This window comes from Bubalus kerabau, chromosome 20 (genome assembly GCF_029407905.1).
Source record: "Bubalus kerabau isolate K-KA32 ecotype Philippines breed swamp buffalo chromosome 20, PCC_UOA_SB_1v2, whole genome shotgun sequence".
NCBI lineage: Eukaryota > Metazoa > Chordata > Mammalia > Artiodactyla > Bovidae > Bubalus > Bubalus kerabau.
In genome coordinates, this window is record NC_073643.1 from 22,526,562 (window position 1) to 22,550,977 (window position 24,416).

Below are 24,416 nucleotides of genomic sequence, written 5' to 3' on the forward strand. Positions count from 1 at the left end.
GGAAGGAAAGTTATGACCAACCCAAATAGCATATTCAAAAGCAGAGACATTACTTTGCCAACTAAGGTCCGTCTAGTCAAGGCTATGGTTTTTCCAGTAGTCATATATGGATGTGAGAGTTGGAATGTGAAGAAAGCTGAGTGCCAAAGAATTGATGATTTTGAACTGTGGTGTTGGAGAAGACTCTTGAGAGTCCCTTGGACTGCAAGGAGATCCAACCAGTCCATTCTAAAGGAGATCAGTCCTGGGTGTTCTTTGGAAGGAATGATGCTAAAGCTGAAACTCCAGTACTTTGGCCACCTCATGCGAAGAGTTGACTCATGGGAAAAGACTCTGATGCTGGGAGGGATTGGGGGCAGGAGGAGAAGGGGATGACAGAGGATGAGATGGCTGGATGGCATCACCGACTCGATGGACATGAGTTTGAGTGAACTCAGGGAGTTGGTGATGGGCAGGGAGGCCTGGTGTGCTATGATTCATGGGGTCACAAAGAGTCGGACACAACTGAGTGACTGAACTGAACTGAACTGAATGCAAGAGACAGAAAAGACATGGGTTCGACCCCTGGGTCAGGAAGATCCCCTGGAAGAGGGTAACCCATTCCGGTATTCTCACCTGGGAAATCCCATGGACAGGCTGGCAGGTTATAGTCCATAGGGTCGCCAGGAGCCAGACACAACTGAATGACTGAGGATACACATTTATCCACAGAACAGAGCTGAATTCACATCTGCTAAATAGCTGGCCCCACCTGAATGGAAAGATGTAGCACAGAATGGATGTGACAGCCTCACTCTGTTAACCCTCAGGGATATGTAATTCTAAGAAAGGAAACCTTTCCTCTGCCCAGAAATGTCATGTCTAGTAACTGCAAGCATGTGTTCCAAGAGTACTTCAAAATGGTGGCAAGATGGACTTCCCTGGTGGTTCCACTGGTAAAGAATCCGCCTGCGATGCGGGAGAGCTGGCTCCCATCTCTGGGTTGGGAAGATCCCTTGTAGCGGGGAATGGCTACCCACTCCAGTATTCTGGCCTGGAGAATTCCATGGACTGTAGAGTCTATGGGGTTGCAAAGAGTCAGACACGACTGAGTGACTTTTAACACTTTAAGGGTTACAGAATGATTAGCGAGGCCTGCAAGGCACCCACACGTTGTGTTGTGGATTGACTTACATTCCAACTCCCAAAAAAAGAGAGGTTGGAGTCCTAATCTCAAGGCAAGAATGTGACCTTATTTTGGAAATAAGAGTTTCTACAAAGGTTATCAAGTTTAAATGAAGTCATTAGGGTGGGCCCTCATCCAGTGTGACTGGTGTCCTAATAAAAGATGAGAAATTTGGACACAGACAGAGATGCACACGGGGAGAAAGATATGGGAAGATTGGATTATGCAATCACAAGTCAAGAAACCACCAGAAACTGGGAGAGAGATCTGGAACAGACCCTTCCCTAGCACTTCATGAGGGATCATGGCCCAGCACACACTTTGATACCAGGCTTCTAGCCTCCAGAATTGACAGGCAATAAATATCTATTTTTCAAGCCATGTAGTTTATGGCACTTTGTTACAGCAGTTCCTAGGAAATAAATACAAGGGGCAAGAATATGAGGTCACCTATTAATAATCCTCCACTGGAATATGAATGGCCTCATTTACCTCTGAATGGTTGGCCCAGCGCCTGGAAGAGAAGATGCTCAATTTAAAAAATTTGTTGACGTGAATAATATGAAGAGAAGATAATGGGAAGTTTCCCCTTTGTCAATGCTGTGTGGCAAAAGCAAGTCACACGTCGTTCTGACAGGTGTTCTCTGGAAGAAAAGCAAAGATTCAGTGCTGACATAGGAGAGAAGAGACACCTGGATGGAAGATCCCAGCCAAGTGGGTGAGGAACTGAGTGAGGAGACTGGCCGTGTCTGGGTTTGGGGTCACATCTCTAGGGCATCTGGGGGAAAATTAAGGTGAAGGAGATTATCATTAACCTCAATATGATATTTTGTTTTATTGGAGACCCAGGCTAACAATGTGCTTTGAGTGAAGAAGGCACAAATGCCATATACTCTGGGATTGAACATCATCCGATGAGGTTACCCTACTCATTTTAAAACGTGATCTCACTGTGTTAGCTCATTTGTCAGCCCCACATTATTTGCATGAAGTATTTTCAGGTAAATATCATATTTCAGTAGGATGTTCATGAGCCATAGCCAATAAAAAATGGAAAATTAGCATACTGGCAGAGCTTAACTCTCAAGGAGGTAGGCTCTTTAGTTCAAAAGCAATAAAATTTAGCTAATATGGGATAATCTTAGAGCTTTCCAACACCAAGCTGACAGATCTCCTGGGCAGGTTTCAGATCCACTCCCACAAGTTATTCACACAAGTTCTCCTCAAAGAAAATTCACGTTGGCTTCAATGGGTGACCAAGAACTTCAGGATGTGACTGAAGTAGAAGTCTATCCCCAGACAGACTCCCATGGATGCAAATTTTCTGGAATCAGAAAATAATACTTAACTATAGTTGCTATTAACAGTTGTTACCTACTTACAACTCACTGAATGCCTTTCTTAGCTTATCTTTTGAAGTTATCCTGAAGACCCATCCAATATGAATGTACTTCTAGAGAGAAATATTATTATGATTGCTCTTTTATAGATCAAGCATTGAGGACTCACACAGGGCAAGTTACCTGCCCATGTTCATTCAGCTACTGAACCAGAGGGTCAACATTTGAACCTCCGTTTTCTGACTCCCAAATAGTCCCACTCTGAGTCCTCCTTCTAATTTATACGATGTCATTTACCATTACCCAGTGTCCATCCTTCTTTACCATGACATATCTGTGTGAGACTTAAAGGTGAAACAGGGAGCCATCAACTATGGTTCTGGAGATTATCTCTTCTTTCTTCTACTTAGCAAATTTTTAAGAACTGAGAGCAGTAAGAACTGATACTATTATGATTAAAAAGACAAAGAAAAAATAACACAATCTCTGCTACATAAGTTTATCTGCAGGCACCATACATTCAAGATTTTTGAGAGCACTAATTGTAAACTTTTAGATGACTTATTACTATTGGAGTGCAGAGAATGAAGTTACCCTCAAAGACAGATGAAGCCCAGGTGGTGCTAGTGGCAACGAACCCACCTGCCAATGCAGGAGACATAAGAGACGCAGATTCAATCCCTGGGTTAGGAAGATCCCCTGGAGGAGGAACTGGCAACCCACTCCACAATTCTTGCCTGGAGCATCCCATGGATAGAGGAGCCTGGTGGGCCACAGTCCATAGGGATGCGAAGAGTCAGACATGACTGAATGAGATGCCCTAGTGTATTAGGTAAATTACAGTACTTAGACCTCCAGTCTCTGGGAAAAAATCAAAAAGGCTAGAACAAAAAAATAAATACCCTCAAGGAATGACAAGAAAGCTTCCTTCAAATAACCATAATGCTGACATCCTGGATAGGCCAATCCAAAACAAAACAAAAACTCAGGACAAATGAGATTGGCTGCATTGTAAACCCCAAAACCTCATATAACGGTTGTTACAGGAAAAGCAACCACTGTTCACTGAGCAGCCTCTATGTGTCAATACATTACATAAACTCTCCCTTAATCATAGCTTCCTTTTTTTTTTCTGATGATAAAAACTGATCCTTAAAGAAGCAAAGGGAACTGCCCAACATGGCTAGTACATGGTAGAGCCAATATCTGGGTGTAGTTTTGATGCTAAACGATGTTGTCTTTCCATTGAACTGATTTTAAATTAGCACACATCCTAACCCTAATCTGACTTTTCTATCCAGACTGCATGCAGGTTATAAAACAAGGCCTTCATAACAAAGCATGGACCCTGCATTAGAAAAAGGAACATACTTGAAGAAGGGGAGGTTCCTTTCTCTTAGTAGAAGCTAATGCAGGTGAAGTATTAGTAACATCTTACATAAAAACCAGAATGAACTTTTTGGCCAGCCCAATCCTGTATTTATGGCAAGAATGTCTCATTTGACTCAACAGTCCCCAGACTTCAGTTCCTCACACAGAAGAGAAAAAATCAGAGACAGAAAGATCCCTTCTTCAAAATTGGCTCATTTGGAGACAGACAGAAATTTCAATCATGCTACTTTTTGTGATTTTTAAGACTCACTGTGAGGTTTTGAGACAACAATATTTAAACATTATCAGACAGAAATGGGTGAAAGGAATGTATTTTGTTCACAGTCTTTCAGGGACCTGCTGCCTTCACTTTCCTCCTATTCAAAACAGCAAAAATCAAAACAGCATAGAAAGTCAAATGAAAGCAAGAAAGAATACAAATGGTCCTGGCTCTAGTTCCATTTTATTTCTTTCCATTAGCATCAAAATAAAGGGTAAATTCAAGAATGTAAAAGGCCCGGGCTCTTAGAGAATGAAGATAATATCTACTTTTCCTTTCTCGACACGACACATCGTGATATGTATATTTTATGGTGGTTACACTGAAGCGATTAATTCATAACATGACAGAAGCAGCTCGCAAACAGACTTACAGCTTATTTTTAATAAGTGCTAATACATTTATGCCTTTCTTGCCAGACTCCCCTTCTACAAACATTTGGCTTCCCAGATTATATCCATGAAAATTAATGATCTGTCGCTAGGCTTGCCTATGTCTTAATGAAGTAGTTATTCAGAGTGATTGAAGTCAGGTGTGAGAAACCTGTTTCTCCCATGGATGATAAAGCCCTTTCCTCATTCTTTGCACACATTTAATTAGGCAAAAGCCAAAATAAATAATACTAATCACTCTCGCACAATGATTCTGCATATTTCAACAAGTGAAAAGGGTTTGTTGGGGTTTGAAAGCTCTTCTGCATGGAAAAGGCAATAAACAGAAGACATATCAAAAATTCAAATGCATCTATAAATTCTTTGCTTTCTGAAAAGCAAAATGCATGAGGCATACAAGTGAGCATCTTTATGGACCAACTCATAACCCACAGGGCTAAGTGCTGTGAATAAAAGAAAAAAGGGGGGAAGTTGACAAAGAGTAACTGAAGGTGGAGCAGTCAGAGAAGGCCCTCCAAAGAGATGGTTGTTGGAAGTAAAATCCACATGCTACCAAGACCTGGCAAGAGGAGATAAGGGGGAAGAAAGATTTAGGCAGAAGGAACACAAAGTACAAAGACCCAGGGGCAGAAGACTTTTGTCACTATGGGCATGATTTCCTAACCTTGACATGAGTAATATGTGGGGATGAATAATGCATGGGTGTTGTGATGTGCATTGTAGAATGTGCACTGTAAGTTGTTTAGGAGTGTCCATGGGCTCAACCCACTACATACCAGTAGTACCCTACCCTCCTGAAGTTATGACAGCCCTCGTGTTTCTGCTGCTGCTGCTAAGTCGCTTCAGTCATGTCCGACTCTGTGCGACCCCATGGACTGCAGCCTACCAGGCTTCTCTGTCCATGGGATTCTCCAGGCAAGAACACTGGAGTGGGTTGCCATTTCCTTCTCCAATGCATGAAAGTGGAAAGTGAAAGTGAAGTTGCTCAGTCGTGTCTGACTCTTAGCGACCCCATGGGCTGCAGCCTACCAGGCTCCTCCATCCATGGGATTTTCCGGGCAACAGTACTGGAGTGGGGTGCCATTGCCTTTTCCTCTTGTGTTTCTCGACACTGCCAAATGTCCCCAGGGTGGGGGGAGTACCTCCCATGGTTAAGAATTACTATGTCAGGGATTCCCTGGTGACTCACTGGTAAAGAATATGCCTGCCAATGCAGGAGACACAGCTTTGATCCTTGATCCAGGAAGATCCCACATGCCATGGAGCAACTAGGCCCATGCATCACAACTATTGAGCCTGTGCTCCAGAGCCTGGGGATGGCAACTACTGAGGCCATGTACTACAGCTACTGAATCCCATGCGTTCTAGAGCCTGTGTGCCACAACAAAAGAAGCCACCGCAATGAGAAACCTGTGCACTGCAAAGAAGAGTAGCCCAACTTGTGCCAGCTGGAGAAAAGTCCGTGCAGCAATGAAGACTCAGCACAGCCAAAAATAAAAATAAATAAAGAAAAATTTAAAAGAAGTTCTATATTAGAGAAAAAGATGGAACAAGCAGAAGACTTGCATCTACAGCAAAGAAATACAATTATGCAGGGCTAAGTTAGCCACACCAGCACTACTGGAAGCCTCACAACCTCACAGAGGCTTGTTGTCTGGCATACTGTAGGGTCCCATGTCTAATTCACACGGACCAAATTTTAGTCTGACAAAACTAGAGACTTAATCACTGTCTCCAGGAACATCGTCTCCAGGAACCAGGGCACACCGAGGTGCTCTATGCCCATGTCCATCCTCAGCACCCTCACCAGGCTTTGTACCCACTCTTCCAGCCTGAGACATGATACCAGGCTCACCACAGCCTGCCTTCAAGAGCTGTGCCATCCCGTTTATCAGTTAAGGCCTTGGTTCTCTGCAGAATAGAGAAAACTTACCATATTAGGAACCAAGAGAGCTGAATGAGCCAGGATTTGAGAGAGAATGGTGTCATGACGATGATGACTGTAGAAGGTATCTTCTTGGGGCCAAGAAAAAAGAAATGAGCAATAAGGACTCTGAAATGTAATGCACTCTTTCCTATAAACCTGTCTTGTCAATTTTGTTTATCTATGAAATGGGATCACTTTTATTAAATATTAATACTTGTTTCATCAAAGATAAGTATGAAGAAAAACAAACTCTAGTATCATTCCATTAAAAACCATGGACTCATGAAAAAAAGGGAGGCAGAGAAACACAAGTTGTGAAGCAGTAGTGAATTACCCCAAGAAAGTTATCTTTGCTCCAGGGTAAATTACTATTATAATTATTATTATATATATATATAATTACTATATATAACTGTAAAATACAGTTATGAATATGTTGACTAGGAGCAGGAGAAAGGCTTATCTTTGCTCTGAGGCTCCAAACTAGACAATACTCCACAAAGCCTGTGCCAAGAAAAAGAACATTCCAGTCCCCTCTTTGAGAGGGTGTGAATTCATTAAACACATCTTCCATTTCTAAGTAAGTCTGTATGACTCAGCCATAAAAGGGAATGAAACTGGGTCATCTGTAGTGATGTGGATGGACCTTGAGTCTGTTATACAGAGTGAAGTAAGAAAGAGAAAACCAAGAGTCTTATGTTAACAAATATATGTGGAATCTAGAAAAATGGTACAAATGAACCTATCAGATACAATGGAGAGAATGGATATAAGGACACGGTGGGGCATGGGTGGGAGAAACTGACACGTATACACTGGGATTGACATAAATACACCACCATGTGCTGAACAGATAGCTAGTGGGAAGCTGTTGTGGAGCACAGGGAGCTCATCTCAGGGCTCTATGATGGCCTGTGGGTCGGATGGACTGGGAGGGAGGGGACACATGTATACATATAACTGATTCATTTCCTTGTACAGCAGAAACTAACAACATTGTAAAGCATTTACACTCCAATAAAAAAGTAAAGGAAAAAATAAGCTTCATGTGATTTAGTTAATTAAACTTAAAAAGTCTATAGACTTTTTTTATAGTGCTATTTGAGTATTTTACTTACTTTCTTCTATATCTTATTTCCCAAAAACTGTAATTTTGTAAGGTTATTTTATAAATAAGGGCTAGTACAAGTGTTACTTTATTCTGGGTAGGACAAAGCTGATGGTCTTTTTATGTTTCACCTAGCCCTTATTTAGCATTAATATGTTCCATAAAGTTCTAGGCATTTTACCCACCACACAACAGTACCATAAGGTGGGTTTATTTCCCTCAATTTAAAGATAGGAAAAACAGGCACAGAGAGACCAACTGATTTGAACAAAGTTGCACAGAGTTGCACAAATCCTAGGCAGGATTTGAACCCAAGCAGAGTTGATGAGTCAACCACTCCCCATATTGCTTCTCAAGGACAACTCAGAAGGAAAAGAGACAAGTACCACTTGTTTGCTTTTCTTTGGATAGAATCAAGAAACATATTTCTCATAAGAATTAAAGGGCTTCATTACAGAAAATAGGACTTTAAGGTAATCACAGGGAAAAAAATTTGCTATTTGGTTTTAAAGATAATACACCAGATTAGGTTCATGCCTTGGATCCCAGTCTCTGAAAAGTTAAGAAAAAAATAATAACAGGTTGCTAATCATCAGTTGCCAACTATCATGAGAAATGGGGGCAAGGGGGCAATGGAGGAGGATGGGATGACCTCACAGGAGACTCTGTGGTCACTGCTTCACTTTCCGGCAGCACCATGATCAATCTCATGGAATCTGATATTAAACAGAAATCTTTGTGTTCTCTGTTTTCCTGAATACTTCACTCTCAAGGTTGTTAGACCGCCTGTATCTTTTCATTTTCCTCACTTCTCTGCAACACAATACAGGGACATGCTACACTCTAGACAAGCACCTGGAGACTGTAATTTCAGGTTTGCGTGCGTGGCCTCAAACAACAAAACCCAGAGTTCCATTACTGACATAAACACATTTCCTGATAAATTGAAGCCTTCTGGGCTTCCTGTGGGCAATGCTGATGTCACTACAGACTCTGAAAGAAAGAATATTATTTGGATAGACAGAAATTTGAGTCAAAAGAGCATACCTGATGGAAAGATGGCAGAGCTCTGCATGCATTTCTTTGGTCAGGTGTTGGCATAAAAAAATAGTTAGCAACTTTCAAGAGTTCCCTAATCAACAATCCATTTTAATACTCACAGACTATAAGTATGAAAATCTTTACTTTTCCCCAATCATTAGGCAAATGCTGCTGCTGCTAAGTCGCTTCAGTCGTGTCCGACTGTGCGGCTGCCCATAGACGGCAGCCCACGAGGCTCCCCTATCCCTGGGATTCTCCAGGCAAGAACACTGGAGTGGGTTGCCCTTTCCTTCTCCAATGCATGAAACTGAAAAGTGAAAGTGAAGTTACTGAGTCTTGTCCGACTCTTAGCGACCCCACGGACTGCGGCCCACCAGGCTCCTCCGTCCAATTGCTAGAAATATATAAATAAATGATTCTTTAATGATGCATTCATCCTTCAACCAGAGAAGGAATAGGGGGAGTTTATAAGTGTATAAATCTATTTCTAGACAGAATAATGGAAGAGAGTTTGCAGGCAGACAATTGAAGAAGAATGCCACAATCTTTGTGTAAAGTGGGATAAACCAGATTGGACTCTGAAGCCCAGGAGTCCAAGACAAATTCCATTACTCAACCAACAAACACTCAATGAGTTGCTACTTTTCTCTAGGAACTGTAAGTTGCAGTATCTCACTTAATCCTCTCCCAAGGATCCTGTTACAAACATCTCTGTCACATAAAGACTTTTTAATCTTTAATCAGATTAGAGCCCAAATCTATGACAGACTAAGTCCCTTGCCCAGGCTCTGGGCCTTATAGAAGCCACATGTGGAATCTACCCAGATCTAACTGTGCACCAAGAGCTCAATAAATGATAGTTCTGGGCTGCTGATCGTAATGATGCATATCAGCCTCAGGATTCCAGCCCGGCACACAGCTCTCAGTAAAGACTTCTGACTCAGTGACTGCATTGCACATTTCACCCACTCTGAAAGCTGCCACACTGAATCCCAGAGGACCATTCACTTACCCATCTGGCACCAGTCTGTGAACTCTTGGAAGGCACACCAGTCACTTACCTGCCTTCCCAGGTCCTGGCTGGTGTTGCCTGCAAAGGGCGGCTGGATCTGGCTTTGAAACTCAGATTTGAATCCTTGCTGTGGCACTTACTCAGGCATCTGCAAACTCTGCAAAGAGCCAGATAGTAAATATTTTCAGCTTTGCAGACTATGAGGACTGTTGCAAATGCCTAGATTCTGCTGCTGTAGCACAGAAGGAGCCAAAGATGAATGAGTAAGTGTGACTGGGTTCCAACCCAACTTGATCCATGGAAATGTGAATTTCATATCATTTACTTCTGTCAAGAAATGTTATATTCTGTTTTGGATTGTTTCCCCAACCTTTTGAAAATAATAAAAATGAAAAAAACACTATTCTCAGTTCACAAACCATACAAACCCAGGGGAAGGGCCCTACTTTGATGACTTCAATATTTATCAAGCATGTGACCTTGGGCATATAATACTGATACATCTCTATGTGACTCCGTTTTATCACCGGTACAGTGATAACATCCCCCTCAGAGGGTTTTTGCAAAGATTCTGTTAATTCGTGACAAGCACTTGGAACATCACGTGGCAGATGAGGTATGCTCAATCAGTGTTGCTATCACTGCTGTTATACTCTATTTCCTAACAAATGATTTTTTTTAACACATTTCAGAGTGACCAGAGTCCTGAGCCAAGGACAGGGCAGAGAGGAGCAGGCAATGATGGGAAGGATGACGGTGGAAATAAACATAGAACAAGCAACTTAAGACACAAGTTAACCATGATTCATAAGAAAGTACAAGCATCTCCCTGAGTTTCTCCTACAGGGCTTGTCATGCAGTGTTCACAAAGGTGCCCTGATCTAGCCTTTCTCTCTTGGTAAAGCATCCTCTCATGGTCCCCCTGCCTGCATCCTGCACAGCATGACAGGAGTAGTTACACCACTAAAGAGGACAAATGTTTTTCTCTTCTCAGGGTACTCACCTTTCTTCAGGTCATAGCACCTCAACTTTGGGGAAAGACCTCCATCCCGGTCCAGCTTTCTACCCCTAGCACAAGATGTGAGGCTGTGAGTGACCCTGGCTGTGCCAGGCAGTGTGTTCCACCAGCCTGGCCACAGCCATGGATCCAAGAGCAAGCTCTGATTTAAACTGGCTTAAGAAAAGCTGATTCAAAGATTTCGCTGGAGTTCATCGAAAGGACTGATGCTGAAGCTCCAATATTCTGACCACCTAAGGTGAAGAACTGACTCTTTGGAAAAGACCCTAATGCTGGGAAAGATCGAAGGCAGGAGGAGAAGGGGATGACCGAGGACGAGATGGTTGGATGGCATCATCGACTCAATGGACAAGAGTCTGAGCAAACTCTGGGAGATAATGAAGGACAGGGAAGCCTGGCATGCTGCTGTCCATGGGGTCGCAAAAAGTCAGACGTGACTGAGTGACTAAACAACAACAACTTGGGAAAGAGAAAATATTTTTCAACACGGTTAACCTCTGACAATGTGAATCTTGAGTTTCCAGAAGCTATAATCTGTCTTATGGAGAAACTGCCTGAGACAGAAGCCAAGGATATGGAACTGAATTCTGGGGGTGGGGAGAAGGGATGAGCAGGGAGACAGTGGGGAGAGAGAGGGGAAGAGAGATACAGACAGACTTCAAGGCCTGAATAAGTCACTTGAGCCCTGAATCGTGCTATGGCTGAACAGGATTCCTGAACTTTCCTGGTATATAATCCATTAAATGCTTCTTTCAGGTGTGCAGCAGTTGACGTTGGAGTTTGGTTACCCAACACGCCATTGGTACAGCTGGGGTGTAACTAGGGGATAAGACTGTCCCATACAACTCTGGAACTAAAGCCTCCTGAGAATTATGAATGACTTGGCCCAAAGCTTTGAGATTCATTGAAGATGTTGTACCTTTGATGATGCTGTAGGCCCTCGGTCTATAAGGTCTCCTGAGTAACAGCCAGCCTGGGAGGTCTCTGTCTTCTCTTAACTTACCCCAGAACCTCAAAGGATCTTGATTAACAAAACCACAGCAAAGACTCCCAAGTTGCAGTGAATTCTCCTAGACATTGGGCCTTTCATGTCCTTTTGGTTTCCCTGCATGTGTGCTCAGTAACTTGTCATATCAGACTCTTTGTGACCCCATGGACTATAGCCTTCCAGGCTACTCTGTCCATGGGATTCTCCAATGGGTTTCCATGCCCTCCTCCAGGGGATCTTCCCAACCCAGGGATTGAACCTGCATCTCTTACATCTCCTGCACTGGCAGGTGGGTTCTTTACCACTAGGGCCACCTGGGAAGCCCCTGGCTCCCTGATTCACCCCTAAAGATGGAACACTAACAAATTCCTTTATTCAGCCCACACAGCTCTCCTTCCCTAAGTAATAAGGCTTTTAAAATTGCTTTAAACAAGTGTCAAAACTAGAGGCCCTCGACATGGAGAATTCTATTCTTATCTCAGCCAGTGTCTAGTCATTTCAATATAACCAATCCATCCCCCAGACTAGTGGCTACATTTGAGAGTGGAATATCCCCATCCCAGCCCTGATAAGGGGCCAGATTTCAAGCTCAGCCCTATTTATGTCCTTCACATACAAAGAAATCACCTTGACCCAAACATGATCAGCTAACAAGGCACCATTTTCTAAAAGCGTTCAGAAAACGTGTTTTCCTAAAATGCTATCTCCATCAGACACTAAAAAGTAACCATTCCCCATGGTCAAATAAGTGTTTACAGTTTTCAGATAATCAAAGGTAGGGACAGGACTTCTCAAGTCTCTAATACAGTCAAGTGCCAAGCTCACTAAAATGGAAGACAGCATGCATAATATGTCTCAAACTCATTTAACTGTGGGGTTTTGTTAGCTTGTTTGTTTGGAATGCCTAAGACATGTCTGCAAGTATCACATGGAAGACCTGTAAGAAATGTAAGGGCTCACTGTTCAACTGTCCAGGTGAAGACACCTCTGAGTGGACAATGATGAAGAACTACAGTTCCCCGTGGTTTGCAGAAGAGCTGCTCTATTTCAGTATCACCAAGTCTCACCCAGCCGGCTCAAGCCTTCTCTTCCCTCTTCTTAGTTGAAGTCCCATGTAGTTCACCACTGGTGTTGATTACGAAAGTGACAGCTGATGCTTGGCCAGGAAAGAGCTGTTATAGGCTGAGTTCCCTGTGACCACAGCCACTCAAGTTGCCCTATCTTCCACTCTGGGGGAATCACAGCATTCAATCCTTCATATCATAGCCCCGCCTCAAATGCCCACAATCCAGATCCCAGAGCAACAGCAAAACAGATGGAAGGATCGCTCCTTCCAGGTTGATTTTTATTGCTATTATGGTACCATTCGGTCTCATTCCACATCATTATATTTGATAACTGTCATAAACCTGAAATCACTGCTATTTGATTTCAGCACAAAAGTCATTCCCACCACTGAACCATGCCAGGCTCAATCAACAAACCCTTGTCAGCCTCCCTTCCATATGCGTGGCAATAACTTGCCTGGTCATTCATTTAGAAAACTCAAGGCAAAGGCAGTAGGCAGGTGCTCAGCTGTCCTCAGACCCCAGGAGAAACACTCTAGCTCTCTCTCGTTCTCTCTTATGTATTTGTTTCTTTTTGGCTACACTGGATCTTCGTTGCTGTGCACGGGCTTTCTCTAGTTACGGCGAGCAGGGGCTACTCATCATTGCAGTGCAGTGGCTTCTCTTATCTCAGACTAGGGGCTATAGAGCAAGCAGGTTTCAGTAGTTGTCGTGTGCGGGCAGTTGCTCCACGGCATGTGGGATCTTCCTGGACCAGGGATCGAACCCATGTCTCCTGCACTAGCAGGCGGATTCTTTACCACTGACCCACCAGAGAAGTCCTCTAGCTCTCTTTTTAAGGGAAGATCACAGCAAGGGGACAAGATTCTCTTTAACCTATACTCAAATCTGGGGCTTGGAAGTTCACAAATAAGAAAATGGAAATATTTATAGTGTCTGATCAGGATCCTAGGAAGAAGTGATTTTGATCCTTTGATTCTTTTTTGCTGGTTTTCAAAAACAGTGAATAGCTCAGTTGCTCGGGGTCTAGTGTGACAGAAGTTGTGGTCTGGGGTTCAATTCCCTGTTAATTCCCAGAGCAAAGCTCCAGTCCCTCAGGCAGGATAAAGTGGAGAGCAGGGAAGGGGGCCTTGTATTTCCACATGGTCAGAATTACTGTTTATTTTTCACTACAGAGAAATTATTAATCTACATTATCATGTTTGGCTTGTGTTTCTTTCTTTCTTGTCAATTTTTTCTTCTTACAGAAATTCACTTAGGTTGAGATCTGTGGCAACGTGAAGGCACTCCTGCAGGACCCCAACCTGCCCCAGAAACAGCTTCATTTTGCTTTACAAGAGCTTGAGAGAGATGTCATGAGGCTTTGCCAGCCCTCCTATCTGAACACAAAAGCTAAACACTGGAGGTATCAGCTACAAATATGAACTGTGCAACCAGATGGATCTGGATTTAAATCTGGTTCCCTAAAATAAATAAATAAATAAATCTGGTTCTCTCTACCTTCTTGCTGCAAGAACTGGGGAGAGTTACAAATCTCCAAGACAATGGTGCCCACATCTCTAAAATGGGGATAATATTTGAAACAACCTCGGAGGCTTATGGGAACAAAATGCTTAGCCCAGCGTCTGACACAGAGTAAGTACATCAGAAAAGAAGGTACATAATTTTCCTTTTTTTCCTAAAAGAGTAAGAGCATAAACTCTTGATTCAGACTCTGAGTCCAAATTCTGGTCCAGTCACTTACTGGTTCTGGCACTGTTGGGTGAATTCTTAAATATCTGTGCCTCACTTTCCTTAACTATAGAAAATGAGAATACACCTGTCACATCATGCTATGGGAGAATAAATGAATGAACTCATGCAGAGGACTTAGTGTAGTAAATGCTATATAAGTGCTATCTGTTACTCTCTAAATCCATGCCTCCAGCCCAATCAGCCTTGAATGCCACTCTGACAGGAACCCACAAGTCAGGTATCCTGAACACCCCTGTTGTCTTGATGATTTAAGGACACAGCAGGTATCTAACCTGATTAGAGATGCTTAATGAGTGAAATGTGACTTGGAGTCTCTCAGAGTGGAAAGATCATGGGTGAGAGAGTCTGGAGGTCTTGGACTCAGTTTACCTATGTAGTTAGCCACATGGCTGCGTGTCTGATCTAGAAAAGGACACTTACATGTAGTGGAGCCTGTGGGGCTCACCAAAGACCCCTCCCGGGGTGCACACTGCTGACCTGCAGCTTCTAGGAATGGCAGCTGTGGCCATTCACCCCTGCCACCCTTGCTGCCAACTACCCCCTGGCTGCAGGGAACTGCCTCACCCAGGGTCACAGGCCTTCTCAATGGCTGCCTTTCACTTGGGCACAAAGCCCTAGCCTCTCATCTAAAATACAGCACAAATGTATACATGCAAAACAGAAACAGACTCTCAGATACAGAAAACAAATTTGTGGTTACGCAAGGGGAGAAGAATCCCAGGGACAGGGGAGCCTGGTGGGCTGCCATCTATGGGGTCGCATAGAGTTGGACACGACTGAAGCGACTTAGCAGCGGCAGCAGCAAGGGGAGAAAGAATTGGGGAGGGGCAATTTAGGGGCATGAAATTAACAGATACAAACTGCAATGTATAAATTAGATAAAGAATAAGAATATACTCTATGGCACAGGGAATTATAGTCATTATCTGGTAATAACCTGTAATGGAGTATAATCTGCAAAAATACTGAACCACTAGGCTTTATACCTGAAGCCAACATAGAAATGTCAATCAACTATACTTCTATTAAAAAATAAAAGTCCCACCCTTCACCTTACTTTGTGATGACTCTGAATACACATTCAGCCCCAAGGCTCCCCTTAAAGGAAATGGAGGAGCTTCAGTGGCAATTCCACTGTAAAATAGCTATTTCCCTAAATAATGAAAGTTCATTGGTTTCTGACCAATAAAAACCACGGACCCTAAATGGCACATGAAGGAAGGGCTCTCACCATCATTTGCCTAAAATTATCTAATTATCATGGGAACTATTTAATCTGCTCTGAGCTCTGAACACCTTTTCCTTTCAAAATGCATTTATCATGAAAAATCTAGTATTAGTGGAGTTTTAACTCAAGAATCCCAGCTGGTTTCTAATGCTTGAATTCAGGGTAATCTATGATACTGTATTTCAAGCTAGATGGTTATATTAGAATACACAAATTCCATGAGACAGAATTTTGTTTAACTGAATTATTAGTGGACATTTCCCTCCACATGAAGGAGCTCCAGAGACTGCGATGCTCCCAACCTTTCCTCCACCCTCGTGGACAAAGAAAATCATAATGCCATGCAGGGTAGCATAAGCTGTGAAGTTCTGGGGTTGACTATTAGAAAACCCACTTGCCTTATTCTTGTTTGCCTTACTACTTTGGCTTATATCTTAACTTGGATGGCTTATACCCTTATAGTATATAATAAGACTCTGAAATGAGAATTCTGACAGGATTATGACACTAGAATCCAATCTAGGCTGTCAGGCTGCATTTCTACTGAGGCTATGACATGACAATACTGGGCATGACAAATTTCTGGGGGTTTCCTTGTCATAAATAGGGAGGTAGGACCCAGTTTAGTATTAATCACTCTGTTTAGTGAGTCTCTCAAGAACCAAAGTCTCATGGGGTTTGTGGAGTAAAGAGCAGGTACAGGAAGCAGTTGAGAAGAAAAAAAATCTATTGAAATTACTCTTCAGTTAAAATGGAAATTTTTTTGCTTATTAATTGTTTTTGGAGTATAGGTGATTTACAACATTGTGTTATTTTCTGTTGTACAGCAAAGTGAATCAGTTACACGTTAACACAGATCCACTCTTTTCCTGGATTCTATTTCTATATACACCATTACAGAGTATTGAGTAGAGTTCCCTGTGCTGTTCAATAGATTCTTATTAGTTATCTACTTTATATACAGCAGTGTATATATGCCAATCCCAATCTCCCAATTTAGCCCTCCCCCAGCTTTTCCCCCCTTGGAGAAGGAAATGGCAACCCACTCCAGTGTTCTTGCCTGGAGAATCCCGGGGACGGGGGAGCCTGGTGGGCTGCGTCTATGGGGTCGCACAGAGTCAGACACGACTGAAGTGACTTAGCAACAGTAGCAGCAGCTTTTCCCCCCACCAGTAATCACAAGTTTGTTTTCTACATCTGTGACTCAATTTCTGTTTCACAAATAGGTTCATTTGTATCAATTTTTTAGATTTAACATGTAAGATATATCATATATTTGTCTTTCTCTGTCTGACTTATTCCACTTAATGTGACAATCGGTAGGTCCAACCATGTTGCTGCAAATCATGTTATTTCATTATTTTTATGGCTGAGTAATATTTCATTGTATATATGTACCACACCTTCATTATCTATCCTCTCATCAACAGACATTTAGGTTGCTTCTATGTCCTGGCTATTGTTAACCGTGCTGCAATGAACACTGGGGTGCATGTATCCTTTTGAATTATGGTTTTCTCCGGATAGATGCCCAGGAGTGGGATTGTTGGGCCATACGGTAGTTCTATTTTAAACCCCAAAGTATTCATGGAGATAAACAGGCTTACTGGCTACACAGGCGTTTTTCTAGGATAATTCCTGTTCTACACAACATACAAATCTCTCTTGCCCTCACTTCGATGGGCCCTATACTCACAACCAGAAGCATTTCCCTCTGTTCCTGGTCAGATCACATTTAAGGAAAATCTCCAAACTGCCCCCTGGGAAAATTGTATCAATAGTGTAAGAGGGGTTCATCCAGTGAAAGTATTGGTCTCCAGAAGTCTGTGAAAACAATCCAAGTATTCTGGGAGAAAAATAAACAATAAAGCTCAATCTGAAATCAGAGATTCGGTGGCCTGAGAATATGTGGGGGAGACGAAACTGAATGAGTATTTGTAAGATTTTTCCCTTCCTCATGATGATCTCATGACAACTGGGGGTTTTCTCAGGTGCTTTTGTGTCCCGATTCCAGTATATCAAATTCGAGTTCTTACAGAATATGTGATTCCCCACTGACATTGAATTCCATCTCCTAAAAGTCCACCCACTCCTCTCCATTCATATGGTCAAGCTTGCAGCGTCTCTCTCCTGGTCTCAGGCAACATCCTGCTAGCTAATACCCTGGCATCCTATCCTGCTCCCTGGCATCTCAGTTTCTATGCAGCCATCTGAAAACGTTACCAGGTCCAAGCTTGCTCTGCTCTCTGAGCAAGAGGCCAATGAATATGAGAGAAGAGGTATTGAGGCAAGGAAGATGACTTTATTCATAAAGCCACTGATGAAGAAGATTGCAAACCAATGTCTCAAAATAACTTATCTTGTCAGGGCCTGGATGCCAGGTTTTTCTATGGATCAGAGACAGGAGGAGGTGAGGAAACCAAGTAAAAAGCCCATTAATTTTGCAAATACCTCCTAGAACAGCAAGCCTCAGACAGGGGGTATGCATTAATTTCTTCTTTCCTGCCATCTACTGGTGGACATTGTTCTTAACAAAGGCATGTTAGCTTAACAATCAGGCAGAGAAGCAGGATTCTCTGAGGCGGGCCATTATGTGTGATTATAATAACAAAAGCAATGGAAAGCAAGTCAAAGAAACATCTCCAACATGGAGTCAGAGTTAACTTCTACCTGCAATAAGAGGGCACATTTACTAAAAGGCTGTGTCCTCAAATAGCTAGGAGCTGGCCTGGTAATATCACTATATATTAGAGTTGCTAGGAACTAGTCTCCCCTCTAAAAATGAGGCCTGAGTAGTCCGGCTGACTATAAGTAATTTTACTTATTATCAACATCAGACAACATGTGATGGACCAAGACAAAAGCAAGACCTCTCTGTCAACACACCTGAAAAGACAAAACATAAAAACTGTATGAAGTACAAAAATAGCCAAATCTACCCCATGCTCATTCACACCTGAATAATGATACTGCTGCTTCTTAAGTAATTATAGCTGCAGCCTTGATCATTTCCTCTCTTATAAGATTAGATTTGTTAAGAATTCCAATCATAGAATGATGCCATTCTAAGACAGCACACAATCCAGAACAAAGTATCACATCCCTGAAACTTCTTCAAAGCACATAACACAGCCCCAGGTCTCTAAGTCACAGGTCCCCAACTTCCAGTATCTAATGCCTGATGATCTGAGGTGGGGCTGATGTAATAATAATAAAGTGAAGTCGCTCAGTCATGTCTGACTCTTTGCGACCCCATGGACTGTAGGCTACCAGGCTCCTCTGTCCATGGGATTTTCCAGGCAAGAAAATACTGGAAAGGGTTTGCCAGTATTGGAGAGGGTTGCCATTTCCTTCTCCAGGAGATCTTCCCGACCCAGGGATTGAACCCGGGTCTCCCGCATTGTAGGCAGATATCTTACCGTCTGAGCCACCAAGTGTGCAATAAATGTAATGCATTTGAATCATCCGAAAACAGTCCCCCTCTACCCCAGTCCGTGGAAAAACTGTCTTCCGTGAAACTAGTCCCTGGTGCCAAAAAGGCTGGGGACTGCTGGTCTATGTCCTTTTTAACCCCTTCTTATAGAGACATCTCTGCTTCTCTGTGAGTATTTTCCCCTGTTGCCATGCGCATTGAACCAGTTTCTGGAACCACAGGCGTGCTCTAGTGGTCTCTGGCTGTAGAGCACTGACCACCGCTTAGCTCAAAAAACACAGAGCTCTTCAACCAGACCGCTTGGGTTCAAATCCCATTTCTGCCACTTACTCTCCAGCACTTACTTCCCAGGCCAAGTGACACAACTTTGCTGTGTCTTGATATGCCTGTTCATAACACAGGGACGATCTAATTGTGTTACTTCTTTCCATTTTTCTGAGAATTAGTCAGTAATACATGTAAAGTACATGGAATACATTATAACACACAGTTGTATCATTTCAACAGGGATGTTCTTTACTACTTGAGTAGGCAAGTAGACAGTTGCAGCTTTTTAAACACATGGAATGCTTGTCCAGAGAAGTAAAAAAGTTTTTTTCACTTGGAAAAAAAAAATGGCATCGTCCTGTATCACCCATGGATGCTAAGACACCCATAAACATACACACACACCACAGCCATCAAATACACCATGACTCCTGTTGGCCCCCTGAACCTGTGGACGGTGAGCTAAACTTGCAGCACTGGGAATATCACTTAGATATGCTACAACCCTTGGAATGACTGCACTCTCTCCTGCCTGAATAATGCTATCAAGTTATACAGATCATTTCAATCTTAACAATCAGAATGTCACCAAGAAAGAAATTTAACAAGATCCTGTTTAGCATCTCTCTGATTACACTAGTGAAGACATTAAAATACCTTAAACAGGGGCTTTTTTAGAAGGTGGTCATGAGAACAGAAATTAGATTGGAAGAAACCTCCAAAATGCAGCTTAAGAAGCAATCACCAAAGATTTTCAAAATCTCAGCGGTGACTGAAGCCACTGTCACATAAGAAATAAGGAAATAGGTCCAGAAAGAGACGTCGTGTCTTCATCCCCAACTGGGACTGTACTAAAAATACTACTCAAAAGATCGCAACCTTTCCTATCACACCACATGTATTCGCTACAGCTTACTTCAACATAAATCTAATGCATTTCAGTATGTGGGCTAATGGAGAGTATATTCCATTTCTACAAACATGGTAGACTCTCCCACCAAAAATAAAACATGGCAAGTACTTTTAAATCCTCATAAATTCAACAATGATGTAGCAAGAAAATAAAGAACACTGAGGGCAAAACTAAGTGAATAGAGGAACAACACTGAAGCCAGCTTTCAACTTTAGGACAACAGCTACATCTGTTGAAATGAACCACTGGTTTTCTTGTTCATACCAGGCTCAAAAGAGCAAAAGACCAAATTAAGGGACATCCACCTCATCAAGCCAAGAATGCAAAGAATTGAATTTTTTGAAAATGGATGAATTGGGGGGGGGGGGTGGAATGTGCTTTCTATCAGGGGACTGCAAGGAAAGTTGCCTTGCTAGAATTTTGACAGTGTGACAAATTCCCAGAATTTGTAACCCACAAGCTAGCATTCATGTAAGCTCACAGCCTACATTCACACTCCATGGGTGACTCATCAAACCTCACACTAACAATTTAGTCTTAAGTGCCTCCCTTCTGGTAGCACCCCAAGCACTTAGCAGAAGCAACTCAAATTTGTTCTTGGGATAATCCACCCTCATCCCAGGATCTGAGGAATCCTCAGTGATAATATTCCAGGAAATTTCTTCTCATAATAGGGATTCATTAAAGACAAAAGTTTAATGACAGAGACCAGGTCAGTGATTACAAGAGGCCAGAGGTAAATAACTTACTCAGAGTCTCTTAGGACGAAGATCCATCTACTCTCAGAGCTACTGGTTGCTCTCCATTGCTTCATGGGGTAATGAGATCCCTGTCAGTGCTGCTAAGTCACTTCAGTCGTGTCCGACTCTGTGCAACCCCATAGACGGCAGCCCACCAGGCTCCCCCATCCCTGGGATTCTCCAAGCAAGAATACTGGAGTGGGTTGCCATTTCCTTCTCCAATGCATGAAAGTGAAAAATGAAAGTGAAGTCGTGTCTGACTCTTAGTGACCCCATGGATTGCAGCCCACCAGGCTCCTCCGTCCATGGGATTTTTCAGGCAGGAGTACTGGAGTGGGGTGCCATTGCCTCCCCCATCCCTGTCATTAGAGGTAATTAAAACTCCAGCTAGGTAATAAAATATCAGAGATGTTACAGAATGAATTCATGCTTTGGAGTTTGAAATAAATAGTTCCTCCACTTTTTTGATTGATGACTCATAGAAAAAGTGACTCAAGAAATAAGTGCTTTAAAATTTTTTGTGCCATCAGCAAATATGTATCAGTATACCAACTTTATGAAAATTGTGGAGATAAGTTCAGTTAGGAAGACAGAAAAATGTAAGACCTGTTCCTCACTCTTTAAAAATTTATAAGATTACCAGGAAGAGGAGTCATTAAAACTTGAAAAGTTAAACAGCATGAAACAGTTTAGTTGTTACATACAGCAATGATATGAAATAGACCATGAATAAGAGCATGTCTGGCCTTCCCAGGTGGCTCAATGGTAAAGAATCTGCCTGCCAATGCAGGAGATGTGGGTTTGATCCCTGGGCTGGGAAGATCCCCTGGAGGAAAAAAATAGCAACTCACTCCAGTTTTCTTGCCTCAGAAAACCCATGGACAGAGGAGACTGGTGGGCTACAGTCCACAGGGTTGCAAAGAATCAGACATGAACAAGCAAATGAGCACTACCAAGAGCATGTTCAATTTCCAAATTTGATGTACTGACCCTGAGGAGATGGAAAGGAGAAGAGTTCACTTGGTATCTTCCACACATCCCCCCAGGCCCCACCTCTATCCTGTCTCTATCTTTCAAGTCCATCACATGGACTGAGGATACATCGTGTATCCATATAGATATATCAACAGACCCTTTCGTTTCAGATTCAGTCAATGGGAAGTACGGCAGATCAAGAACATTGGGTAAGAGTGAAGTGAGGGTGTTTAATACTCCGGTGCCCATCTTGTGCATTCATGCAAGCTCCCAGCGTTCATCTCTCTAGAACCCTCTCAAAGGTCTCGTCACTCCTCCTCTGTTTTTTTCCTTCAGTCTACAGACGATAATGGTTCTCAGCTCTCACTAGCCTCAGGGAATTTTGCCATCTCTTCTTGGTTTTCCTTAAGCTTGATCCCAACTTTGTAAATCATCCATTTATTAAATGATCTTCAAATAACTCAATTTAAGTTTGTCTTTTGGTGGAATCCTGACTGACCTGGTGGAGAAAGAAGGATTTACTTGGTTATCAGGATCAGGGAAAACTTTATAGATTGGAGCAGAGTCTTGAAGTATGAGTAGTTCAACATTATCCTGTTTACAGGGCTTCTCCAAGAGTTCGTGATTATATTAGACACAGACAAGGAGTCAAAATCAAAACAAAAGACAATGAAGAAGCACACAGCCTACTGAGGATATAGTGGACCAAGATGATTTCAGGGAGAAGAGTGTGTGTGTGTGTGCACATGAGGCAAAAGAAAGGAGAAAGACATCCAAAGAGTATTTACTGAGCTCATACGATAAGCCAAGCACTGTGCTAGTTACTCCGGAAGCAATGATGATCAAAACACACTGTCTGTATCTTCCTCGAGTGTATTAGTCACCTATTGCTGTGTAACAAATTATCCAAAGACTCAGCAGCTTAAAACAACAGTCAACTTTTTGCTCATTCTTCCACTCCTTTGGGGGTCAATTATTTCAGATTGCTTTAGCTAGGAAGTTCTTGTTTGGGTTTCTCATGAGTTTCCAGTCAAGATGTCAGCTATGGCTACAGGCATCAGAAGGCTAGTTTGAAACTAGAAGATTTGATTCCAGAGTGGCTCATTAACATAGCAAAAAAGTTTACTCTGGATGTTGTCAGGAGGTCCTGTAACAGAGACTTCTCTCTGATGCTGCTTGAATGTCCTCATGACATGGCAGCTGGATTCCCCCAGAGCCAGCGATCCACAAAAGAGCAAGGTTGAAGCCATAATGTAGCCCCAGAAGCCACCATCTGTCATTTCCACAGTACCCTACTGGCCACAGAGGTTAGCCATAGTCCTGGTGGGAGAGGAATATATACAGACAGGGCTGCAAGAAAGGAAGTATCACTGGGAGTCCTCCTGGAGATTGGTTATGACACAGCTTATAGCTTCTACAATTAATAACAATCATATACACCAAAGGAATAATTATAACCTGTAGTCAGTACTACAAAGGAAACCTACAGAACCATTAGGTCATCTAAGGAAAGGATCTGATTGAATTTGGCAACAGAAATGAGAAATGACTTATAACGCCAGTCACACAGGGTGAGTTAAGAGCATTTGACCAGGAACATTTGGTGCTGGTCAAGTCTAGTTCTTATATACTAATTGTGTCTCCACCTGGAATCTTTATTTGTTACATTTCCAGTGGCAAGGAGCAGGGCAATCCTCAGAAACCTCTTTTTCCCCCGGATTCCAGCATTCTACTTCCACTTTGTATTCTTTGTCTCTCCCTACTCTCAAACTACTCCCATCTTTCCTCTAGCTAACAGGTACAGTTTCTCTCATTTCCTAATTTCCTCACGGCCATCCTAGTAAAACTGAGAAATAAAATGAGAAATAATCCATACACATGGGATATATGTAGCATTTCAATCTCCCCACCTGGAAAAATGAAAAACAGAGAACAACAACTAGATATCACACTACATAGTATTGAAAATGCTAAGAACCAGACACCTGCCTCTCTCAGTTAAGTCCGATAATAGAACTGACCTCTGGCTGCAGAAACACCCAGAAGGGGACTCTGCCAGGCACATAGCTGCTAATGTTTCAGTCTCATAGTGAAGAAGCCTCTTAAACAAAATGGCAAGGCAGAAGTACAAGTCCTAGTGATGCTCACCAAGGATCTTCTCTACCTTTTCCTTCCTCAAGAAAATAAGAGAGGAAGCACAGTCCAATGAGTCCTATAGCTCTCCAGATCAGAAATTCTCCCTGGGGATGAGACAGACTTCTAGGGATGAGACCATCAGAATCTGAAGGTAGAGTGTCTGGAACAGCTCAAGTGACTGAATCATATTCAGCAGGACTTCCCTGGTGGTTCAGCTGGTAAAGAATCTGCCTGCAATGTGGGAGACCTGGGTTCAATTC

General features: G+C 42.5%; 1 protein-coding gene across 1 annotated transcript in view; it reads right to left on the reverse strand.

Annotated features, from left to right (window-relative positions):
- Nucleotides 1-24,416, reverse strand: part of LOC129635521 (uncharacterized) — a 410,165-nt gene that overhangs the window by 189,511 nt on the left and 196,238 nt on the right. Inside the window, exon 5 of the mRNA XM_055558589.1 lies at nucleotides 9,686-9,793. Within this exon, the coding sequence (XP_055414564.1) occupies nucleotides 9,686-9,793 (108 nt within the window). The remainder of the gene's footprint in view (nucleotides 1-9,685; nucleotides 9,794-24,416) is intronic.